Here is a 25212-nt window from a genome sequence, read left to right on the forward strand (position 1 = left end):
AAGTCTCCTGGCTGAACAGCATCAGAGACATCCGGGCGGTTACACCACTGTGACTCTGCCCACGCCCAGGCCCAAGCCCACTAAACCTGAACGCTAGGGCTAGGTCAGTGTTTGTTATTTCTGTTTCTTATTTCCCCATGTGAGCTTTTAAGGCCTGGAGAGGCCTTCCAGGAGGGGCCCTGGGGTAGCAGTGTGAAGAGGGATAGTAGGGGTTGTTGCTGGGACGGGGTTTAAAAGGAAGAACTTACTTGAAACATCCTAGCAAGCGCTCGTGTGTGTGTGTGTGTGTGTGTGTGTGTGTGTGTGTGTGTGTGTGTGTGTGGTGAAGATGACGTAAAATTTACATTTTTTAAATCATTTTGAGGTGAAATGCACAGAACGTGCAATTAACCGTTTAAACGCATTACAGTTGGGTGGCGTTTGGTGCATTCACAGTGTTCTTCAACCACCACCTCTGGCTAGTTCCAGAACATTTCATCACCCCAGGTACAACCCTGTACCCCTTAGCCGTCACTCCCCATTCCTCCCGCCAGTCTCCTGTCCCACGCAACCCCGAATCTCCTATATGTCTCTCTGGGTTTGCCTCTTCTGGACATTTCATCCAAATGGATCCTACAACATGTAGTCTTTTGGGTCTGACTTCTCTCACTTAGCGTGAGATCCTCGAGGTCCATCCATGTTGTAGGATATCAATAGTTTATTCCTTCTTATGGCTGAATGACACCCCACTGCATAGGTAGACCACATTTTATTCATCCACTCATCATTTGGTGAGATTCCCTAATTTTTCCACGTTTGGGCTGTTGCAGTAGTGTACTCAAGTGCACTTGGAGAAAAATATTTTGCAGGTTTATTTAGGATTTGGGTGGGGAATTTTATTAGCATTTTCCTTCTAGGAACTCTCCTTAATTTTGTTTTGGCTGCAGGCAGCCTGTATATAATGACCAATATGGCATCATTGTAACGGAGCCACTGCAGCCTGCGGTCTCAGTGTTGGGAGCAGGACGCCACTTTCCGTTTCTTACTGCATTTAGGGTGGCGCTTCTGTGGAAATCTCCACTAGGAATTTGATTGCCATGAAGGAAAGGAGCCTTCCCGAGTCTGGGTGTCTTGCCCATTTGATCACTCCATTCCTCGATGTAAGGATCTGATCTCAGGACTGTAGTCCTCTGTACGGAGCAGATGGCCCCTTCTGCTCCACACTCAGTGAGCCTGCGGTCCACAATCATAGACTGCCTTCTGAGTCTCAGACTGACGAAGGGCCCTGAGAATATAAAGATGACTGGGGCTGTGCGCCTGCTTCTAGGGGCTTGGAGTTTAGATGGGAAATAAAGAAATACAAAAACAGTTATGCGGCGAGTGGTCAGAGCAGCAGTCCTAGCCATTGCACAGAGATATGTGTGCTTGGCAGGGCAGAGAAGGCTTCAGAGAAGAGGTGCCTTTGTAAAGGGACTTAGACAATGACATGGTTTTCTGGTGGGCAGAGGAGGACAGAAGTGACGTAAATGCATGGATAAGCGTTTCCAAAGATGGGGACTGTGGAAAATTTAGTCTGTGTAGAGGATGTCTCTGGGGAAAAGGGCAGAAACTTGAAATAAAGCTGGCAAGTTAGTTTCAGGACTCATCACGTGGAGGATATTGGACTTTGTGCTTTAAGAGAGGTTCACGTGTTAAAGAATTGCAGGCAGAGTTGGGAAGGTAACTTTGGTGAGCACACTGAGGGTGGCTCTCGGTGGGATGAGTCAGGAAGCCTGGGTGTTTCTGGAGAGAGATTGTGAGGGTCTTATTGAATTAAGGGGAGATGGAGAGAAGGCATGTCGTCAGTCATTGTTATAGGTAGGGGCAGGAATCACCAATTCTGGATGCCCCACCAAATATTCTGGGTGAGGGCAAGGGGTAGGAGTCCTCTGAGGTGGGGTCCCAGGTTGGCTGAGTGGGCAGATCCCAGTAGTGCAGCTCCCTTCGGGAGGGCAAGCGACAGCAGCAGGCGCTGGGCCACCTGCTGTGGTTTGGTTTCGGTTTAGGTAGTGAAAAGGCGCTGTGTGAGAATGAGTCCAACTTTGGATGATTGACTCAGTTACTGTGCGTCCTTCCAGGTGGAGATGTAGCTAGAAGGGAGTTGGAAGGAAAGGATGGGGCTCAGGAGAGGTTGGAGCCAGAGGTAAGCATGAGCCCTTCCGGGAGCTGGTAGAGTGAGAAAGCCAGAGTGGAAAGCGGGGCGGATTTATGGGCGGGAGGAGATGAGGAAGTTCACAAAGAAGGCAGAAGGACGTGGTCTGGCATGGGGGGAAGGGGAGGGAGCAAGCCAGTCACAGGGACAGCAGAGCTGACAGTATCCAGGTTGGACAAGTCAGGGAGAAGAAGGTTGGATGCATCTCTTAGTTTGACAGTGACGAGTTCCTTTGGGTTCGTGTCCACCCACGTTTACTGACTGTGTGAACAACTGTCTGATGTTGTCTTCCCCTTCAAGGAACTGTTGCATATCTACAGAGCCTTGGTCTCCTCTCAGCGGCAGGTATGTAAATAGAAGATGATCCACACTTTGGGAAGGTTCCTTATGCAGACGCTTCCATAATGAACATCCTGGTAGTTAATTAATTTTCATATCGACCAGTCACATAACTGCACAATTATTGGTCAACCTAAAGATTTTACTTGAAGTCACTTATGTCCTTACCCTTTTCATTTCAGAGCTTACCCAGATTGAGGACCCCAGAGAACAATGGAGACGAGAGCAGGAACGGATGCTGAAGGAGTACTTAATTGTAGCCCAGGAGGCTCTCAATGCCAAGAAAGAAATCTACCAGATTAAGCAGCAGCGGTTCGAGCTGGCTCAGGAGGAATATCAGCAGCTGCACAAAATGTGTGAGGACGACAGCCGCTCATACGCCAGCTGTGAGTTGCCCGGCTCCTCCAGTGAACACGCGCGACTTTAAGAGCCATCTCTGCTAGGTTATCTGCAAAGCCCGAACTTCACTCGGGCAAGGCAGCTTCATAAAGTTTCTAATCGCACACAGACAGGGGATCAGCCTTCCACACGGGAATTGATGGTCATTCACTACCATCCTTTAGCAAATATTTATCAGGTGCCCACCTTGTGCCCAGTCACAGTGATACGGTAGAGCCTAACAGAGGAGAGGTCCCTGCCCTCAGGGAGCGTCCGAGCAGCTGGGGAAGGGAGGACATAAACAAGTACATTTCAGGTCGTGACACAAAGCCATCTCATGCCTCATATTTGTCTGTGTGGGAAAGGGCTTCACCTGGAGGCCCCTGCAGTTAATCCTGCTTGTCTGGGCTGATCCTTGGGAAAGCCATACCACACTTCTGTTGATCATGGATGCACAGATCCAGGAGCCTCCGCATGTCAGGCACCTGTCTCTTTGTAGAGTCCTTTCTTGGGCAACACACTGAAGGTGGAGAGACTCAGTATAGCGCAGAGAATTGGAGAACTCTCTGCCCCTCAAGTAAGATGGACGCACACTGACGTTCTCCATAGGGAGCCCCTCTTAGCTTCAGAGGGTGCTGGCTGTGGGCTCCCATTTCAGTAGCACTCTGCAGATGCTCAGGTGTTGAAGGAATCAGGTCCAGTCGCAGAAGCCAAAGCATTTGGTTGCTGACTCAGTCAGTCACTGCCTGAGCCAGCCCCTTCCCACCGGAGTTGTCAGGCCCAGCAGCCCACCGCGGGTGCATGCGGCCATGGCTGTCCCGGGGCCCGAGAGCTTGGGGACAGTGTATGAAGTTGGTACCACAGGGTTTCTTTTTGTGAAAACCTTAGTCTAGCCGAGACTTGGAAGGACTTACCTGCGGCATGACTGCCGTGTTGCCAGGGATTTGCTCTGTGACCCAGCTTAGAACGTGGAAGACATGGTCAAAGCTCTATCCTGTGTTGCAGGTCAGAATGGAGTTGAGGTCAAGGGGCCGTACGTCTTTTTTACTGCAGCTGCTGTTGGAGGTAAATAAGCCGGGGTTTCCCCTCTGTCACAGGAATTTGAGATGTTTGTGTTTCCATCTGCCGTGAGAGAATGCAGGCTCAGGTACAATGATATGTTGTTTCTAGGCTGTTTTCTCTCATTCTTCAGACATTGGTATGTACTAGGATTTTTTCTGTTTGTTTGTTTGTTTTTAACTGTCCATCAAAATGTGATGGGTCAGCTCAGTGCTAGTTTTTAGAAAAGGCTGGTTTCTTCATAGTTCTCTTTACTTATAATGCCTGTCTCTGATTTTGGTAATGGGATAATACTGGCCTCACAGAATGAGTGGGGACATGCTCCCTCCTCCCTAGTTTTTGGCAAGAGTTTATGTGAGATTGGTAGTGCCTTCTTAACTGTTTGATAGAATTAATCAGAAAAGCCATCTGGACCTGGAGTTCTTCCTGGGAATGTTTGTAACCTTTAATAGATACAGGGGTAATCAGATTTTCCTGTTTCTTCTTGAATCAGTTTTCGTATTTGTGTGCTTCAAGAATTTCGTCTCTTTCACCTAATCTAAAAATCAGTAAACTTTTCTGTAAAGGGTCAGCTGGTATTTTAGGCTCTGTAGACCATGTGGTCTTAGATGCAACTACTCAAGCCTGTTGTTACCATGTGGAAGCAGCCAGACACGATACATAAATGAATGTGTGTGGCTTGATCTGATAAAAGTATAAAAATGGGTAACAAGCTGGGTTTGGCCCACAGGGATTCTACCGAGTGCTAATCCAAGCTGTCAAGTTTATGAAGTTTTTGTAGAATTCCTGTATGATTCTTTCAATGTCTGGACTCTGAGGTGGTGTCCTCTCTTTGATTCATGATATTAATCATTTATGTATTCTTAATCAGTGTAGCTAACCTCTTATCCATTGTATGTATCATTCTAGTGAACTGGCTTTTGATTTTCTTTTTTTCCCCCCAATTTCTTGTCTCTCTTCGATTTTATTGATTTGTCCTCTTTATTTCCTTCTTTCTACTTGGTTTGGCTTTAATTTGTTCTTCCTTTTCTATCTTCCTAAAGTAGGGACTCAGATCATTGATTTCAGACCTTTCTGATTTTCTCACATAGCCTCTAAAGGTATAAATTCTCCTCTAGGTACTACTTTAACTGCATCCCACAAATTTTGGTATTTTCATTTTCAGTCAGTTCAAAATATTTCCCCATTTTTTTGTGATTTATCTTGTGACCCATGGGTTCTTATAAAAGTAAGTTGTTGGGTGCTCACTTTGGCAGCACATGTGCTAAATATTGGAACGATACGGAAAAGATTAGCATGGCCCCTGTGGAAGGATGACACGCAAAGTTGTGAAGTGTTCCATATTTTAAAAATAAAAATTAAAAAATGAAAGTAAGTTGTTGGAACTTTTAAAAGATATGTTGTTGATTTCTAATTTAATTCTGTTATGGTCAGAGACTGGACTATATAAGATTCCAAACTTTTAGTATCTACTGACATGACTTTTATGGCTCAGTGTATGGTCTCTTTTAAATGATCCCATAGGATGAACAACTCATGGACTTGGTGCCTTGAGGTCACATTTAGCTGAAGCATTGGTTTATAACTGTTTCTGAGAGCTTATAGTTAGCGATTCTAAACCTTTCCAAAAGTTACTTGGTGGAAGTAGGTTGAACCATATAAAATTGTCCTTTTTATGGCTTAAAAAGGGCCAAATATTGGCCATTTCATACAATTGAACCTAATAGAGTGTTTCATCCCAAGAGCCTTTAGGCACCTCATCTGTTCCATGATTGGGTTTGGTTAGGTCTCCAAAGAGGTTTTCCAGTCAGTTGTTCTAGGAATAGAATAGGGAAAGGACATATCAGAAAAACTTGGCAGGAAGTTTCTTGCCAGTAATGGAAAGGAAAAATTTCGTCAAGAGAAGATGTGTTTTATATACTGGTTCCTATACTGGTGCAGCCCGGACTTGAGTTGCAGTGAGCATGGGGACTCGGGACTGGAGCTGCTCAGGATGCTAATATAGGAGGACCTAGTTACAGCCTGTTGGATTCTATACCCAGCCCGAGGGGGTGAGAGGTGGGGTCCCATGGCAATGCCAAGCCTAGAGGGTAGGGGTGTTCAGGATTGGTCATCCTGTGGAGCTGGGACATCCCTCAACATCTGTTTTTGTACTTCCGTGGGCTTTTTACTCCCTTGACATTTGGGCAAATAGGGAATTGGACTCAATTTCATTCCTTCCTGTGTGCCATAGAATTTTATTAATGCCCAGTAAAAAAGAAATACTCAAGGTGCTGTCTGTGAAGTCCTGTATGAAGAAACCTTGATTAGAGGAAGATGATGACTCTGTATGTTGACTTGAGATTTTAATGTGCTCATCAAACTCCACTCCCCGACCCACCAGAGGTCCCTGCGTAGATACCATCTCTGCATCTACTCCTGTAGGTGGCCTCGGAGGCCACATGGGGCCTCCCTGTTTTCATGAAGGGCTGGAGATGCCAGTGGATCTTGCTGGAGCCTATCTCATCAGGGAAAAAGACTATGAATGGAGTCTAGGAATTAATCCAGGCAGTTTATAGGCTGCTGTCCCTTGGGTTTTGACAAACTCTTTGAATTTGCTGTTTAACCTGAACTCCATCAAGGAAGACTCTGTTAGATACGACTCAAATGAACTATTTCTGGCCACAGGCTAAAGTTCAAGACAGTGATCCGGCTGGCTCGAATCATTGTGCTCTAACAGATGTCTGCTCCAGAGGCCTGGGCCCCCATCAGGAGCTGCTGGTGGCAGGATTCATAGCACACCTGGACTCCAGCTGACCCCATGGGCCTCACACAGCCCAGATCACTGTCATTGCTAGTCATCTAAAGCAAAGAGGTGTTTTCTTGCTCTGGTACTGGAAACAATGATATCTGGACTTATTTCCCATGATTTCCTTCATTGGCAATGACTCGAAGTGAAAGGAACCCATGTGGAATGGGCTGGTGTTTTCTCAGCATTATTGTGGTTGCCACATCATGAAGCACTGTTAACACTGTGATGTTATGTTTGGGGTATCCACAAGAAACAGTATTGAGTGGGCTAAATTAGTTCTTCAGGGCTCCGTACTCTATAAGTGGTAGACCTTGGATTTGAACCCAGATCTGTTTGTGTACATAGTCTTCAGGGCTGTGTACTATTCTGAGACATGGACGAGGTAGCTCAGAAGAACTGATCATGGTTTTGGAACACCATGCCTTCCCATTGTTCAAGTTACCTGGAAATAAGGTCCAATTATAAATTGACAGGTCATCTGGCAATTACACAACACTGAAAGGGGCACGTGGAGGGCAGAGCACTTTCTACTTCTGACTTCTTTATGGCCCATAGTAGGATTGCTAAACTGTTCATTTAGTTTTCAACAGATATTTATTTAGCACCTGGTGTTGATATATACTAAATGCTGGGGACATGATTTATCCCTCATGGCTGATTGTAGGGGAAAGTGAGGCAGAGGAATTGACTAGAACAGCCATTTCTAATATTGGAGCAGGATATGGGGAGATCACAGGAGGAGGGGACCTCTTCCATACCCTGTACAGATTTCCCCCCAAGTCATGGAAATCACCGGAATAAAGCTCTATTCACTGGAGAGGAAAGGTTTTGTGTCAGTATTGGGCCATCTGGCATCTGAGAATACCAGGCCTTAACCTTTGTTGTCTCTGACCAAAGCAAACTCATGCTTTGCTGGATTTGAGCACACACATCCCCATGAGACTAAGAACCCAAATCTGCTTTATTCCTGTGGGCTTGTGAGCTAGCTGCATGCTACCCAGCCCCGCTTTATGCTTTGTAGCACACCGAGATGGAGCTTCTCTGCGGTGGGAGCCTTCTCTCTGAGACACACCCACTGCTTCCTCTCCAGCTCCATTTTGTAGCGTTTTCTCCCGCTTCCTCCATTGCAGTGTTCTTCTGTTTGCCTTCTTTTTAACACTGAAGACATTTGTTATTTCAGAAATTTTTTTTTCTGGAGTTACTCTTTCATTCTTCCTGAGAAACTCTAGCCTCCCGGTGCATTGAGACGAAGTACATGACCATCTGCAGGATATTTTGGAAGGAATTCTTGCTTGGGGTAAATTATAGTCTGAACCACAAGTCAGCAAATTATGACCCACAGGCTGAATCCTGTCCGCCCTGGCTGTTTGTAAATAAACTTCTGTTGGAACATAGCCACGTCCACTCACCGATTTAACAGCCACAGTGGCAGAGCTGAGGAACTGGGACAGGGACATATGGCCCACAAAGCCAAAAATATTGACTATCTGCTCCTTTGTAGAAGAATCTGCACCAGTGGTTCTCACCCTGGCTGCACTAGAGGAATCTCCTGAAGGGGTTTTAAAAACTCTGACTGCCTGGACCCCACTCCCACCCCTAGAGATTTTGATTTAATGGCTTTGGGTGGGGCCAGGCTCCCCTCACCCTTTTTTTTTTTAAAGCTCCCCAGGTGGTTCTCAGAGTTGAGATCCACTTGTCCAGGTTGATTGTGACCCTTCCTTCCGGCAGCAGCAGGAATAGGACTTTGTTTGTTACCCTGGCTCCGAGGAGCTCCTAGAAGTCTGCCCCCAGAGTCTCTTTCGGTGGCTGGGAGAGAGTGGGCCTTGTCTCGGGTGAGAAAGCACTGGCCCACGCTGCGTTCCTGGGAGAGGTGGTGGGGAAGCTTGACCTTACCAGTCCTCAGTCCTGCCAGCATTCTTGCTGAGGCCCCAAGTCCAGTGCACAAAGACTGTCATCTCCCATTGTTTCTCTGGTGAAGGGTTCTCATCTAGTGTCTGGCGTAGGATAAGGGCCGCAGGCCCTCGGTCAGCCACCTCTCGTGCTTCACGCAAGCACGTTGGAGCAGGCGGGGGGTGGGAGGTGGTGGAAACGGTGCGCGCAGCATTTCCCCAGGTACTTGGGGGCGACTCCGTCTTGACAGTCGCAGCAGAGTGCACGTGTCTACCGCACCTCCTCGCCCATCCTCGAGAGAGAGTTCTTGGTTTGGGTTGGTGGCCTCTTGTGTCACTTCTTCAGGTTACCTCTGAGTGGGCTAGTTTAATATTTTTGTTCCTTGGCCTATGGTGCCTTTAAAAAAGAAGTCACGCCCTCTTTTGTTGGCCTTGGTTATTTATATGCCTACCTTGGTCGCAGCTCTGCTAATTAGTACCTGTCAGCATGGAAACTGTCAGGGCTTGCTGTCCTTTCTGCCGGAGTCCTCCTGGGCTCCCTCGAGCAGCTCCCTACAGAGCTGATGCCTGGAGGCGCATACCTGGTCCTGAGGAGCCATCTGCCCAGGGGATGTTTTTGGAGAGGGACTACTGGTCTTGTAAAGCATGTCACCCCCCTGGGGGGATCTCAGGTTCTCAAGGCACAGAGGAGGCCTGTGTGAGAGAAGGAGACAGAGACAGAGGACACGTGGACATACACATTTCTCCTTTCAATAACCCATAAAATCTCATCCAAAGTGATTACTGGGGTCTGCAGCATTCTGAGTGCTAAATACACAGATCACCTTCACCTGTCGGGCACGGGGAGCTGGCGGGCCATTTCTTCTTACACTGGAAAAGCTAATCTGACCCACAGGAGCCCAAGTTCTAGACAGAAGTCCCTCTTTGACTGATGGCACAGTGTAGGTCAAGTCATTGCAAACTCAGCCGTAATCTATAAAGTGGGGAAACGTGATCATGATCTCTGCCAAAGATTTTTGTGAGACTAGATGAAATAAATGTGAAAGGTACGCTATAATAGCAAGGTTTAGTAATTTACATTGTTGTGGTCCAGCTAAGCTATGACCTTATTATTATATCATCCAAAACAATGCTGTCTGCCTGAGTGGACGCCTTAAGCTATTTAAAAGCTCTGCCCACTCGAACTCTTCAAGCGAGAAGAAAGCTTCAGAGATGAAGGTCTGGTATTTGTCTTAAACCTTGAGATGGGAGACGTGTCTTCACAGAGGAAGACGTTTCTTTTTCTAAATGTTGTGGTACACATGCCATTAAAAACGGGGTCTAGAGTCCTGAGCTGTTCCTGGGACTCCACAAATGGGTTCCGTTAGACTTACTGGCAGACATAGGAACTGAGAATTTGTCTTTATAAACTGAATTCTATTGTTAAAAGTCATGCCAGTGTTTCTCACTCTCCTTAGCATTTGAAGATAAAAGGTACTCACTGTCTTAGGTACTTGAGTTGCCTTTTGCCTCATCCCAGTCCTCGAATTTTATAATTTTAGAAACGGTAGCAGAGGTATCATGAATGGAATCAATAAGTAAAACCTCTTTTATCATTTTAGGATGGTTTCAGCTGTGAGTACAGAGGACTCACTCCCCTGGGCCCAGACCAGGAGGACAGCCTTTGTCACCTCACAATATCCTCCAGAGGTGGGGCGAGCCTCCCCATTGGTGGACTCAGTGGTGGCAGCTCAGTGATGTCCTGGGTTATCAGGCTCCCCCTCCAGGACTGGGTCGAGGCTGAGTGTCCTAGGGTAGGGGCGGATGCCCGACCGCCTCAGGGTTCTGTTAGTTACCCACGAGAACTCAGGGCAGCTTGCCATGAGTCTGTCCATCTGTCCCCACTACACCTCTCGCATTCATTTCGACTTCCTTTGCTAGTTTCCCCTGTGAAATTGCACATACACAGAGTTCCGGCAACGATTTCAGATCATTGTCACTGATGTTTAACATTGCAGTTAACTTCTCTGGACTTTGGTGGCGGAGTTACTTTTATACCTGGAGTGGGAAAGAGCGCAGGCAATGACTGTTGGCATTGTCTTCCTCAGCTGCACCATGACAAGTGGATACACGTGGAAGTGAAGAGTCAGCAAGCCCTAGGCTCATTTGCATGTCACCTGGGCCCTGAGTGGAAGCCCCTGAAACTCAGGCCTGAGAAACTAAGTCCCAGGAGTTGAATGTGGAAATTTTATAGAAATAATTTCTGCCTCTTAAGGGCATTGTTTGAGGTGTTGCTTTTATTACCGGTCTTAAATGAAACCAGAGAGTCAGACAAGATGGACTTTGTGGGATTTGGAAATAGACATTCTTCATCTAAGAAAGAATTCTATTTTAAAAACATTTTACTCCATGTCTTTGAGAGATTACAATTCTAAATATAAGAACATTTGAGATAAAGTTGGCAAACACGTAGCTCCTCCAGATATTTATTTCCAGTAGATTCTAGTAATTTGAAATTCTGACTGAGGGGGCCTTAAATAGATTTTCCATAGGACTTTTTTTTTTTTAAAGGAGGTATCTGAGCAGCTCTGATGAACTTTGAATGTGGTTCTATTTGAGGACATTAAATAATGTTGCTGTTTAAACCACTGAATGGCTTTGAGCCATCTTCTCCAATACAAAATCAGGAGATGATTATAAACTAGCTTCTAGGTGTTGGCACCTAGTTACCTGAATGATGGCCTTCGGTACCCAGATCAGAGGAGCAGAAGAACAGGTACTGGCCCTGCAGATGGGTCTTCGGAGCAGGTGCAGTTACTGAAAGTGATCCGGAGGCAGATGACACCAGTGTGGGCTGACTCACAGATGAGGGCAGAGGAGCCTCCACAGCTCAGGAAGGGATAGGAACCAGGTCACTGCGGCTTAGAGGCCTATGAGAAAGGAGACAGAAGCATCAAGAAAAAGCGTTGTGGAGCGTGAATGGGGTGCTAGAAATGAGAGACGGCCGTGGGCTGCTCCAGTTGCTGAGACACCAGAAAAGGCTTGGCTGACTGTGCTTAACCTACAGCTGGACAGCTGTGCGTGTCTTATCCACTCCCGGTTACTGGCCGCTTGTGATAACGATGCTGTGTCTGTTTAAAGACCTTAAATCGCGTGCTGCACTGCTGAAGGAAGCATTTAGCTACGTGATGTGACTTAGCTAAACACCCATCAAAAACAAGCTGCTGGAACAAAAGCGTGGGTGCTTCGCTTCAGCTTTCGGGGAACCGACAGCGTGGAAAAGAAGCTTTTCCTCGAGCCTGCCAGATACCAACACGTTACTAGAAATCATCTTTTCCATTCTACTGATCTTTAGTATTTTTTCTTTCTTATGTCAGAAATCACTTATGTGGAGAATATTGATATGAAGAAAGTAAAATCTTTTGTAATGAAACCATTAGAATAACCCCAGTCAACTTTGGGGTTCTCTCCTTCCAGTGACTTCCTTGTGTGTGTGTGCATTTTAAAAAGAAATAAAAATGGATTTGTACCATATGTACTATTTACATAATAAGAACAGTTTTCTATACTATAACCATACCTCCCCCAACCTCCCCCTTCCCCCCATGTATATATGGTTTTTAACCCTGGTTGTTTTGCAGTTGAAATAAACAGAGTTTTGATTTACCTACAGCCATATATTTTATTATGTGGATTCACGTAGAAAGGCCTCATATAAAAATCAAACATCAAGACTTGAGGTTGTGAAATGTCAGTTCTTGAGGAGCCAGTGCCAACTTGCAAATCTCAGACTTAGAATTGATTACTTAATACGGTGAATCAGAAGATCCTCTCTGTGTGTATTTATTTATTTTAAAGTATCCATTGTAAAATCTTTTTCTTCTGTTTAGGCTTCTCTGGATATTCAGCAAATACAAAGTACGACCCATACCAAATTAAAGCAGAAATAGCAAGTCGTCGGGATAGGGTGAGTAAAATGAATCTTTTCACACCTAGAAGCCCGCGTGTGTTTTTATGTAACACCACTTATCACGGTTTGTTTTCTGATGATCAAGGTCTCTAACATACCCGTTTTAGTTAAGATTTTCAGTTTCAGGAATTACTACATTTGGTTTTACTTTCCACTTCTTTCCCAGTAGGAGGGGAAAAGATTCATTTTAAAGTGTCAGCCAATCTAACAAAAATTACCTGTATCCCTCTGTGTGTTTCCTGGGGCTACACTCAACCCCCATTTGGAAAGACTGGGTGACATCAGGGCCCGGCCTCAAAGGTCCACTTCCCTGTATCAGCGGGATGCCAGCCCCGACCCTCAGCATCTTTAACGTCTGCTGCCTTACCTGGTTGCTGTATTCCCAGAGAAGCCTTGCCTGCGGTGGCGTTTAACCTGAAGATTCTGATGCTCCTTCCCAGTGACGCTGGCTCTTTACATGCCACCTTGTTTCATCCCTTCCGCCCCTTGGGTGTCTGGGAGGGGGAACAGTTTGTTGCATTTGTAGCAAAGCACGGGAGACGTCTTGGAGACGAGGCTGCATCTTCTGGTGTCTCAGTCCCTAAACCAGAATGTTTCTTTTATTAGTGTGGCAGTTCTCAAATTCTGACACACCTACAAAAAACACCTGGGGAGTCGGTTCAGAGTGTGAGCTCCAGGCCCACCCCCTGAGCTTTAACACAGGCCTGCAGTGGGTCCCAGAATCTGTTTAAATAAGCCCTCCAGGTGACTTTCAGGTAGTGGGAAGCCACGCTTTGAGCAGCCATGTTTCTCATGTGGGATCTATGGGGAGTGAGTAGAAGGGAGGATGAAAAAAGTATGAACAGGGTTGCTCATTGCAGTGTGTAAATCAGTACCTTGGAAAGGAGCATCGCTGCCGGTTCCAGGGCTCCAGGTGGGTAGAGGCCTGTAAGTGATCCTGGACTTGTGTATCTGGGGGAGCCAGCTCTTCCACCGAGGCTGGGTTACATGCCCATGAATGGAAGTTCATGGAGGGGATGGTTGATCCAGTCAATTGCAAGCTGATTAGAAACTTAGATGACAATGCTGACAACCGTAGAAATCATTTTTCACAGATGGTTTTTGGAAAAAAAACATGTCATTTGTCTTTCAGCTTTCCAGATTAAAACGAGAGCTGACCCAGATGAAGCAAGAACTGCAGTACAAGGAAAAGGGGGTGGAGACCCTGCAAGAGTGAGTGGCCTGCAGTGTCAGAGGGAGAGGTCCCCTGTGGTTTCCTGTTGTACTGACCTGTTTGGTGCCAGGACACGTGTCCTAAAGCTTCATGGGTGTTCGCTTTTATGCTTTCATTTGTGCTCGTTATTTGTCAGTGCTAAACATCAGATCTCTCTTTTCCCTGAAGATACTTCATTTCTTTAAATGGAAATACTTGGGAAACAAGACCTTTTGTTTGTTTGTTTTATTTCGTTTTATTTTATTTATTGTTTGCATGCAGTTCACTTTATTACTATTTTTTTAAATCGAAGTATAGTCAGTTTACAGTGTTGTATTTATTTTGGGTGTACAGCATAGAAGATCTTTATTTTATATTTAGGGGACAATCCTCACTCTCTGCTAGAGCCTGGGGGTGCCCGCCCTCCCCAGTGGAGGCTGAGGAGTGGCCCGAGAGGAGGGTTCTGGACCTGGCTTTGTTCTTGGGGGACCCACCCCAGCTTTCCAGATGGAGCTGCCTTGCGAGGCGGCGTTTGGTGGGCTGCTGTGTTGTCACTGCACATGTTCACTCTGTGCTGTGACAGCCTCACAGGGAGGAGAGGAAACACGGGGACTAATGCTGGGCTTAAAATGCTTTGCAGGTGAGAAGCAGTCTGCCACCTTCCTCTGAGTCACACAGGCCATGTATGGGATGAAAACAGCCTCTTTAGTTTTCTGATATTGAAGATTGGCTCTCACGTTTGGATCGAATCATGCCGATTGCTATTATTTATTGAGAAATTTGGAAAAGCTTTTGTAAGCATGGGCAGTGTGACTACCCTACCCCTCCTGTAAAATCCTAACTCTAAGCACAGATAATGCATGAACCATTGTACGTCATTGTACTGTTACCAACATTGGTCTAAGGCATTCTTAAAATGACTTTCCTCCAGAAAATTTTCTGCTGTTCTTGCTTCCCAGAACCTCCCGTGTATTTTTTCCAGAGCACCTCACCAAGAGTTTGGCTACTTAAAACATTTTAAACTCAACTTGTTTATCTTGGGGAACGTTCCTGGCTAGCAAGGAAATCCATCATTACGCTTGGGTCCAAGTGAGGGAAAAAGAACCTTTTGTATTTTTTTTAAGTCTGTGTATGTTGTTAATTTCTGTAGATGGGAGCTGGCTGTGAACGCAGTCTCTGGGTTAAGGATAGATTTGTACGTGTGTGCGTGTATAATATATATAAACTTCTAATGATGAAAAATATCAAACATACACAGAAGTAGAGAAAAGAGTATGATGGATCCTTCCTGGGGCCCTCACTGCACTTCAACAGCTAACCACACGATGGCCAGTCTTGTTTTCAGTCACTTAGCCTCATTCCCAAGCCCTTATTGTGTTATTGAAGTGAATCCCAGAATCGTATTTAATCCATAAATATCTCTCGTAAAGGTATGGGCTCCTTTTGAAAACATAACTGTAATACCTGTGGCACCTAAAAGTAATCTCTTAATGTCGTCCCCTCTCCAGCAGTTTTTCCTATTTCTTTGGTTTGTTCGGGTCCAGTTTCAGACAAGGTCCACACAGTACATCTGGTTAGTGTGTCTCTTAATTTCTCCCCCACTCTCCTTTTTTCTTTTCTTCTTTCTTCCAACAAGTTACTTGTTGCAGAGGCTAGTCCGCCCGTCCCATGGACTTGCGCTGATACTGGGTATTGTTGCTGGAACGTGCATGGTGTCATGAAACGTGCTCTTCCCCGGCTCTCTGTGCAGCTGGTGTCACTAATCCAAGAGGCGTGATCGGACTCAAGTTCAGTTTCCTTTTCTTTTCCTTTTGGGGAGTTAAGTTTGTTTCGTAGGTAGTGGTGGTACCTCGTCTCTGGCTGTCTCTTTTTGCGGTGTGGAGGTTATCAGTGGGTTCTGGTGTTGTTGGCCTGATACATCCATTTACAACATTTCCCATCAGCTTTTCACCTAATGCTGTGCACGGGTAGACACGAAAGATTTCAGGAGAAGTTCTCAAAGGTGAGTTTGCTGGGTCACAGGGTAACGGCCTTGGTCGTATCCTTAGATATCTCCAGGTTGTCCTTGGGAGAGGCAGCGCCGTGTTGCATCCTCACCACGCATAGATGAATGTTCCTCTTCCCACAGCTTGGCCAACAGAACGTTTCTGCCCAGGTCTGTGGCCTTGAAGGTGAACTTCCGTTCTCCTTGGCGCTCTGCGGTGGCCACCAACGAAGTGCATCATGGCCTTGCTGGTCCCTCTCCCTGTTGGGAATCGGCCTGTTTTCCTCCATGTGGCAGCCGTTCCCTTTCCAGATGCCCGTGCCTCGACAGGCAGCTGGCTCCATCCCTGGCTTTGCTGACAGCTGCGCTCAGGCTCTGAGGCTGCTCAAAGCCATAAGGAAATCACAGCACCTAATCCAGAGCTGGAGCTGACCTGGTTCTCGTCTCACACTGCAGCCTTGACAGTGCTGTGTGTCTGTACTTTTGTGACTATTTGGTTGGCATTGGTTTTCAGGTGATTGAAAATTTTTTTTTGTTCAATGCAGCAGAGTTTCATTTTTCTACATGGTGTCATTCTCGGGATGATCCATTTGCTGTATTTTTCATTCTGGAGGAGCCAGTAGACCTGGTTCACAGAGGTCTCATTGACTATTACAGAGAAACGAGACTTTTCTGGCCTCGGGTTTTTTGTATGGAAGTGACATAACCCTTTTTTGAAGACTTTATCAGCCTATGGGGGTTGTGGTTTGTGACACTAAATATGGTGTATTGGAAAGCCTTTTGTCAGAAGATGGATGCAAGGTGACATTATTACATAAATGAGTCTAGATTTTCTCTGTAAGAAGCTTTGGGCTACTTCCTTGGCAGATGTAGTGCTGTGAGATGGATGGCCTGTGTTTCTGCCTCACATTAGAGACTCTTGGTTCTCCATAAAACGGCTAAGATGGAAAACCACATGGCCAGGCTGTGTTGGGATGTAGGGGTGGCACCATTCCATGTGTGGGGGCCCACGGTGCATCTGTAGCTGCTCTCCAAGGAAGAGGAATCAGGACCAGTTGTCATAAATATTTTATTTGTAGCTGATGGCATTCGTAGCAGTGCTGTCGAGCCCTGAAGCTCTGTTCCAAGGGAGAGGGAATGGTTCCCTGCTTGTTTTATTTGTCCTTTTCTCATTCCATTGGTGCTGATAGCTCAGATCAGCTCTGGTGCTGAGTTTTGCCGTGAGTTATGACATATGTGGCCAGGAATTTATTACTGATAGTAAAGTACTGGAGTTGGTGAATTGTTTAATTTTTCTCCCGTGAGTAAGTAGACTCAGCATTATCCTGATAATAATAATCACCGCAGACATTGCAGGCCAGGCCTCTGCTAAGTAAGCTCTTTTCTTACGTTTTCTCACTAAATGGGAGAAACATCTTTAGTGTCCCCATTTGAGGCATGGGGAAACTGAGATTTAAAGAGGTGAAGTGACTTGCCCAGGGTCCCACTGTAGAGCTGGAGTGTCACTCATACGCACCGGCATTCCAGGATGCTTTTGTGAGTGGAAAATAAGAGAGTTTGGGCTGGCTGTTAAGGATCGGATTTTCAGGTAACATGGGGGAAACAGTTCAGAACCCAAACCTCTGTAACGGTGAATCTGGAACATGAAATGCGAGCTAATGGCTTTCCAGAAAAGGAGTTCATTCTGTTTCTGGACCAGAGTATCTTCAGCCCTGAGGGCTTCCAAGGCCTAAGACTTAGGTGTGGAAGATGCAGCCAAGAACGTGCTGCAGGGGCCTGCCTGCTCTGGGAAGGCCGGAGCCAAGCCTCGCCTGGGTCAGTGCTCTGCTCCCACCACCCAGAACCAGGCCTCTTGCGCACGGCCGGGGCTGCCTGGGCGGAGGGGTGGGTGGAAGGAAGTTAGTTTGAATGAGTGGAATGAAGGAAGGACAAATAGATACTTGGACTGAAGAAAAGAATGGTGGAGGTGAGTGGTCAAGAGAGTGATAAATTAGAACCAGAAGGAAAGAAAAATAGAGGAGCCGTAAGAATTTCTGACTTTTGTATGAGGCGTCACTATGGAGAGTTCACCGCTTTTTGCTGTTTCTTCTTGCACACAGGTTTCATTCTTATGTTTATTTAATAGACATTTTGGACCACTAACCCAGATGCTGGGGATAAACTAAGACATGATCTTCCTCTCAGAGAAGGAAGTTTAAAATCTCAGGAAATTATTAAGCCAGTGATCTTGTTGCTTAGTCGTTGGTAGAGGACACGGGAATCCTGCCTGGACCGTCCTCGCCCACATAGGATGCTCCTGGCGCCGAGGGAGCCGGCTGCCCGCCGAGTCCTGTCTCTTTGTGTTCAGCACAAACAAGGAAGGTTTTAGGGGATCTTTATTTTTCTCCGCCAAAACGTTGTTTTTAATTGTTTCCCATCTTTCTGTGAAGCTTTTGAGTTTTTTGTTATTGTTGTGCAATGGAATGTTATAATCTTGCACAGAATGACTTATATTTCTTTTTTTTAACCAGGATTGATCGTAAGATGTCAAGTGCTCACACCAACTACAAACTGGATGAGGCACAGGCTATAATGAGTGAGCTCAGGACCATCAAGAAGGCCATTTATACAGGCGAGAAGGAGAGACGGGACCTGATGCAAGTAAGATGCCCTGCTGCTCCTCAGAGCCCGTGTCCATGTGTCCACCCACATGCTTGTTTGTCTCTTATTTAAAACTTAAAAATGTATGTTTATTTACTCTATATATTATATGCTTATTATGTATATAATCATACATATTTTAAAGACATACATGTATATATGTGTGTATATATGATATATGTATGTGTACGTATATACATCTGTAACTATACACAATACACGTATTAGTTCCCTAGGGCTGCTGTAACAAAGAACCACAAGCCAGGTGGCTTAGAACAACAGGAATTTATTCTCACAGAATCTGGAGAACAGAAGTCCGAAATCAAGGTGCGGGTGGGTGTGGGCTCTCTCTGTCGGCTCTAGGGGAGGCTCCTTCTGTACTCTTCCCGCTCCTGGGGGCTGCTGGCCATCCTTGGCTTGTACGTGCATTGCACCAGTCTCTGTCTTGATCGTCACATGGTTCTCCCCGTGACTCTGCTTATACATTTTCTCTTCTTATAACGACACCAATCATTGGATTAGAACCCACTTGAATCCACTGTGACCTCATCTTAATTCCATCTGCAGACTTTCCTTCCACAGAAGCACACATTTCCAGGTTCCGGGGGTGGGAACTTAAACATTTGTTTTTGGTGGACACAGTTGAAGCCACAACAATGGGTGAGACATTCATATTATTTAACAATCAGAATAATTCAAAAAACTATCACGAGCGTCTTTCTGTTACCCTATTCTCTCCTCTCCTGTAACTACTCTTATTAGCTTCTTGTACCCGCTTCCAGGGTTTATGCGGACATGTCAGAGTATGAACAGCAGTCTGGCTGCCCTCACAGAAAGCTTGGCCTGTGCCTGCTGTCCTGGGGCAGCTCCCCCTGTCGCCGATGACACCCTGTACCTTTCCCCATCTCTACCCACAGAGCTGCCTCCTTCCTTTTTTTTTTTAGCTGCCTCTTTTCTGTGGATAGATTTTTTTTTTCATTGTCACTTTATATTGCTTAGTTTTTTTGCCCCTTGAACTCCCATAGTTTCGGTTTTTTTAGAAGCAGCCGAGCGTCTGCAGAGGGACGCACACTGGGCCCGTGCACCCTGCTGACATGCGGCTGATGCTGTCTGTCGTGGCTCTCCTTCTGGGCCTGGCTAGCACAGTGACTGAGCCCCTGGCGCTGGTAGGCATGTGTCTCAATTCTGCAGCATGTAAGACACAGAAGGACATGGGAAGCAACGCTCAGACTCAGAGGCCACGTGAGACAGGCGCACGTGTCACTTCGTCTCGCAGCAGCGCTTCCTGACCACCGGGACGCCAGACCCCAGAGTGGCCCCTGGCGCTCGCTGAATTGCAGATTACCATCCCTACCCTGGGTCTGCTGGGTTAGACGCTCTGGAGGTGGCACCCAGAAATCTGTATTTTCAGATGCCCTTATTTCCAGGCCATGAGAGTTGAAGGTCAATGGTTAGATCTTCCCGAAGCGCTGGTAGCCAGGGGAGTAGCCGCTGTCTGTTGAGGCCTCCGTGCGCAGTGTTGGACAAGGCGCTCTTTGGAGGTCACTCGAGTCGTCTAAGCCTGAACCCCAGGGGTGAGCCAGGTGGTATTTCACCACGGGGCACGGAGGCCTCGCCCTAGGAGGTTGAGCTGGCCTCCCTGCCCTGTTCTTTCTGAGCTTGCAGAGCGGAGCAAGCCACTGGTTGCCTCAAGTGGGCTCTCCCCATGAAGGCTGGAGATAGAATTTCTGGCAGAAGCTTCAGGCCCCAGCATCTTCTCTGAGACGCTCCAGGGAGAGGCACAGGCAATGTCTTCTCCTAGTTAAATCAAATGAGTTGTTTTGTCTTTCTTACCTGACCATAATATTGGCCCATTCCAGGATGCCTTAGTCTGGGTCCAGAGCCAGCTCCGTGAGCTAGGCTGTGCCGGGCGCCCTAGTGTCTGCAGAGACAGCTGCCGAAGACATGCATTCACAGGTCGGAGAAAATCTCATTTCCCTTTAGCTTGCACCAGAGGGGCTCCACGTGCCAGAATTCATACTTACTCTGATTTTTGGCAAACTAACATCCATATAAGATGACTTTTGATCATGTAGAATTATGACTGAAACATCAGGTTATAAAAATCTGTAAACATCGTCTGGGAGCTGTTTTTTCACCTGCTGTGTGGTTTTAAAGATCTTAAGGTAGCATTCATCTCTGTCAGACTTATTTATTGATGGAACATTTTGGATGGGAGTGCCCCCCCCAGCTTCATGGAGGTATAGTTGACAAATAAAACTGTATAAATTTAAGGTGTACGTCATGATTTGATAGACATATCTATTGTGAAATGATTACCATAATAAAGTTAGTTAACACGTCCATCACCTCACGTGGTTACCTTTCTTTTTGTGTGGTGAGGACTTTTCAGATCTACTCTCTCAGCAACTTTGAAATATGCCATATAGCATCGTTTACTTACCGTCCTGTGAACATTCAATCCTGGGAACTGATTCCACTTACACGTGGGACTTTGTACCCTTTGACCAACATATCCCCATTTCTCCGGCCCCTGGCATCCACCATTCTACCCCGTTCTCTGAATTTGGCTTCTTTGGGGGGAATGTTAATTTTTTTCTTTAGGAAACACAAGGTTTAAAAAACAGTAAAAATGGTACCACAGTTGTTCTCTGTGTTGCTCACATGCTGCCGGGAGGACTCAGTTGCTGTCTGATTTAAAGTACTAAGAATTTGATTGAAAGGTGCTTATGGTGATAGACCTCTGTTTTAAATCTGATGAGAATGGGGGTCGGGGTGGGCCAGCTCTCCGGTAATGAAGCTGCGACCTGGAACAGGCAAGCAGTGACTGCTTTTAAAGGGAGGAGAAGCATTTCCATCACTGTTCAAGTCACTTGTTTCATTCTCTTCCAGAGCCTGGCCAAGCTTACCGATGGCTTCAAGAACAGCTTTTCTCTTACGGAGCCCCTGCAAGAGTTCCCTCACAATCCAGGTGATTCCTTACCTCAGCAGTTCTGCGACGCTGGGTCTCAGACCGACATCATCGGAGAGGTACGCTCAGCCAGGGGGAGAACCGAGTGTGCCACGTGGCAAGAGGGCTGCTTTCATGTGGCCAACACTCATTTGTTTTCATTTTCCACCTTTCTTCAAAAACGTTTTGGCTTTTGTGCCATTAATTTTAAAGAAAAAATATTGTTTCTTACATCCAGCTGTCTGGAAGTTTCAGTGGCCTGGGATGCAATTGAATAGCTTATTACCTCTGTCCTTGTGATTTGGAATCTTATAAATGGCAGAATCCATTTGAGAGTTGAGTTTGGATGTGTTTTTTGGCAGATGTATGACTTTTTAGAGTGTGGGATCAGCGAATTTTTTCTGCAAAAGTCCAGATAGTAAGTATTTTAGGCCTTGCTGGCCACGCAGCGTCTGCCTACTCAGCTGTGTTGAAGTGTGAAAGCAGCCTTCGGTGGTATGTGAACAAGTGGATGGGGCTTGCTCCAATAAAGTTCCAATAAAACCTTATTTACAGAAAGAGGTGGTGGGCCAGGCTTGGCCTGCGAGCCATGGTTTGCTGAGCTCTGGCTTAGACCAGCGATTCTCAAAGGCTTTGTGACTGTGTCACCCTTGAGTTATACTTTGATACTATTTCTTCTAAAAATAATGTCAGGAAATTGAATTGAATTGAAATTAACTTTGTTTGGGAATTGGAAGAATTTCATAATGCCCCTTTTGATAATTAGTGAAGCCTTGAGTTAGCCATAAAAACAAAGTTGCCAATCATCATCTGAAGCAGGGTAGTGAATACTTAAAGACACTACTATTGTGATGTCACTGAGTGAAGTTTTACATTTATTTGTTACAGGTAGAAAAACAGTTTGGATGGCTTCTTTTTCTTAGGGCTTATTAAGTAAAGATGAAATATCAATGGAATGCAGAATGCCTTCCTAAAATTAAAAGAAACAAAAGGGAAAAAAAGACATAGACTAAAAAACTCTGGGTTTTAAATAATTAGCTAATATTTTAAAATGTTGACAGGTAGTGCCTCTTTGAAGAGAATATAATATAGTAAATAGTGACTCTATGTCTTGGATGTCCCGAACTCCCCTATCTTCAGTATTCCCTCATTGTTCTCAAAAGTACACTTAGACATTTTTTGACCAGGTATCTTTGATTTATAACAGAGAAGAATCTGTAAGTCAAAAATGTCTGGAATTTTTGCCTAAAGATTTTGGCATGAGAGAAGGAAAGAAATACAAGACTTACTGAATTCCATAAATAATCCATTGCTGCTTAACATAAGGTTAGAGTTAGATTTTTTAGAGACTTAACTAGTTTGAGAGAAACAGGTAAGACTGCAGGTTCTCTAATGATTTAGGTTAGACTGTCTACAAATGTCAGGTGGGGAGTGGCTGGCTGTACTGCTATAATAACGTTAGCAGTGAATTATCATTGTTCATGAGTTGACTGGAGCTGGCCCTGGGTTGGCAGCTTCATGGCTGTTACCTTGATTTAAGTGGTTGTTTCCTTCCTCTTTTGACAGATGAGAGGATCAAGGTGCCAGGTTACCTAAGGTCATAGAGCTAAGGAGAGGCAGGTCTGGGTTTGAATCAATGCCTCTGATCCCTAAACCCCTGTGCTTTCTACTACATCATATTGTTATAGATAAGTATATCAAAAGGCTATAACTGTATTAGTTAGCTCTTGCTGCAAAACAAAACACCCCCAAACCTAGCATTTCAAAATAGCACACTTTTGTTATCTCACACGCTGTGGGTCAGGAGTCCAGGCTGGGTCCTCTGCTTCAGGGGCTCTCATGAAACTTCAGTCAAGGTGTCAGCCAGGGTTGCAGTCTCATCTGAAGGCTTGACTGGGGAAGGATCTGCTTCCAAGCTCGTAAGATTGTTGGCAGGAGTCAGTTCCTCACAGGTTGTTGGACTGAAGGCTTCTGTTCCTTACCATATGGACCTCTCCAGCACTGCAGGCAGCTTGCTTTGTCACAGCATGCAAGACAGTAGAGCCTCCAGCAAGAAGGAAGTCACAGCCTTTTGTCATCTGATCACAGAAATGATGTCTTGTCATCTTTGTGGTATTCTATTTATAGTCAAATCATGGGTCCAGCCCACTCGAAGGGAAGGAATTTCACATGGGATGCATCCCAGGAGGTGGAGGCCATTGGGGGCCTTCTTAGATGTCCACTACCTCACGTACTTATCACTTTGCATTAGTTTTGTGCGATGGCTGTTGATGCAATCAACATACTTTTCACACCCACGGCTTTGCCAGCACAGATTTGTAAGCCATACAAGCCTAACATTGGCATTTAACATCTGGGGTACATGCTGCAGGGCTACTGGGAACTATGAAGCAGGAACCTGTTGGATCTGCTTGGCTGTATAGGGTGCTGCTTTTTTTTTTTTTTAGCAGAAATGTCCATTTTATTCTCAAAGAGTGCAAAAACAGAGCTCTAAGGTCCATAAATAGCACTGAGAAGGGGTTTAAGAAATGACATTTATTTGTCTTGAAGAGTCAGCTTTAGGGGTCTCTAATAAACAAGGTGACAAGTAGCTCGTTTCCAGTGTAGACACGTGTCCAGAAGCACAGCAGCTTAAATATATTTCTTCTGAGGAAACTGTGGAAAGGGGCCTCAGATAAGGCTATTGAAGTATAAAATTGTGACACATCTCCTTGGCGAATGCTTAGTCCCTTATAAAGCATTTCTTCTTGCCATTCAAAACAGTAACGATAAAGAAATTTCCCATTGACCCGTCTCAAAACTCATATTAGAAAATTCATCACTAATCATTCAAGTAGAATATTTTCAAATATTTGTTGACATGAGATCATTAAAAAAAAATACTTAGTGGGCATAATACATGGCCTAGGCCGGATCTACAGATGGAGCTGATTTATTGAAACTAGAGTCATATATTTCTAGGAATGAAGGAAGAAGCAATCAGGGTGAGCCTCAGTCACCTCCCATTACAGGTCTTGTTCGTTTTGTTTGGGAATTTAGTGGCTTCAGTGTAATTGATACGAACGGATTTAGGTGCAAGTAGTGATCAGGTCAGAGCACCGCATTTCAGCTCTGACTCCTAAGGTGATGTGCTCCGGCCCCAGGCTTCTCCAGATCTTGCCTTTTTTCCTTTCACCTTTGGTTCTTTAACGGACTGCCTAACAGTCGAAGGAGTCCTGTAGCCCACGCCTGACACAGCTTGTCCGTCCTCTTCAGATCGTGTGCCTTGTTAGGTGAACGCCATTACTTTGTATTTACTGAGGAATGAGAGCATGGGATGAATTTTTTTGCCCCTGTATAAACTTTGAGTAGTTCCCTATTTCTTTGAAAACTTAATTGGTTGTCATCGTTTGGAATAGGTGAATAGATGAATATACTTCTGTGATTTAAAACAAAAATCCACCAGTGTTGGGAAAGCAAGTCTTTCCAGCCCGACTCCCAGCTTCCCCTGACCAGAGGTGGCCGCTGTTATTTGGTGTTTTCTCCCAGACCTTTGAAACATGGTAATTAGAAGACAGATTAAAATATTCTTCATTGCTGCTGGAAGTTTAAATGAATTTTCTATTTTGAAAATAGCTTTTTAATATGTTTCCCTTTGTTTTTTCTTTCTTCTGTTCTGGAAAGTTCGTCTTTGATGATAAAACAAGACTTGTGGACCGAGTCAGGCTTAATTGGCAGTATGAGGAAGCCAAAAAGAGGTAAGAAGCATTTAAAATGTGAAATTCTTAACATTGCAAACAGTTATAAAGACAGGATTTAATAAAAATAGAGACTTTTCCGGCTTTTCTTATCCTCTCGGGTAGTTCAGAACTCCCTCTCTCCTCCCTTCCCC

General features: G+C 45.4%; 1 protein-coding gene and 1 non-coding gene across 5 annotated transcripts in view; both read left to right on the plus strand.

Moving 5' to 3' along the window:
- WWC3 (WWC family member 3) overlaps positions 1-25212 on the plus strand; it is a 99510-nt gene that overhangs the window by 40530 nt on the left and 33768 nt on the right. The window contains exons 2-9 of one of the 4 annotated variants that reach the window (XM_072956551.1): positions 2471-2515; positions 2692-2895; positions 3893-3952; positions 12496-12572; positions 13708-13787; positions 18262-18391; positions 21284-21421; positions 25005-25078. In XM_072956551.1, coding sequence (XP_072812652.1) covers positions 2471-2515; positions 2692-2895; positions 3893-3952; positions 12496-12572; positions 13708-13787; positions 18262-18391; positions 21284-21421; positions 25005-25078 — 808 coding nt within the window. The remainder of the gene's footprint in view (positions 1-2470; positions 2516-2691; positions 2896-3892; positions 3953-12495; positions 12573-13707; positions 13788-18261; positions 18392-21283; positions 21422-25004; positions 25079-25212) is intronic. The other 3 variants (XM_072956553.1, XM_072956552.1, XM_072956550.1) reach the window with 3 other exon arrangements.
- Positions 5187-5294, plus strand: LOC116277207 (U6 spliceosomal RNA). Its single transcript, XR_004186688.1, has one exon. It is a non-coding gene; the product is annotated as a U6 spliceosomal RNA (small nuclear RNA).

The sequence above is a fragment of the Vicugna pacos genome, chromosome X (assembly GCF_048564905.1).
Source record: "Vicugna pacos chromosome X, VicPac4, whole genome shotgun sequence".
Classification (NCBI taxonomy): Eukaryota; Metazoa; Chordata; class Mammalia; order Artiodactyla; family Camelidae; genus Vicugna; species Vicugna pacos.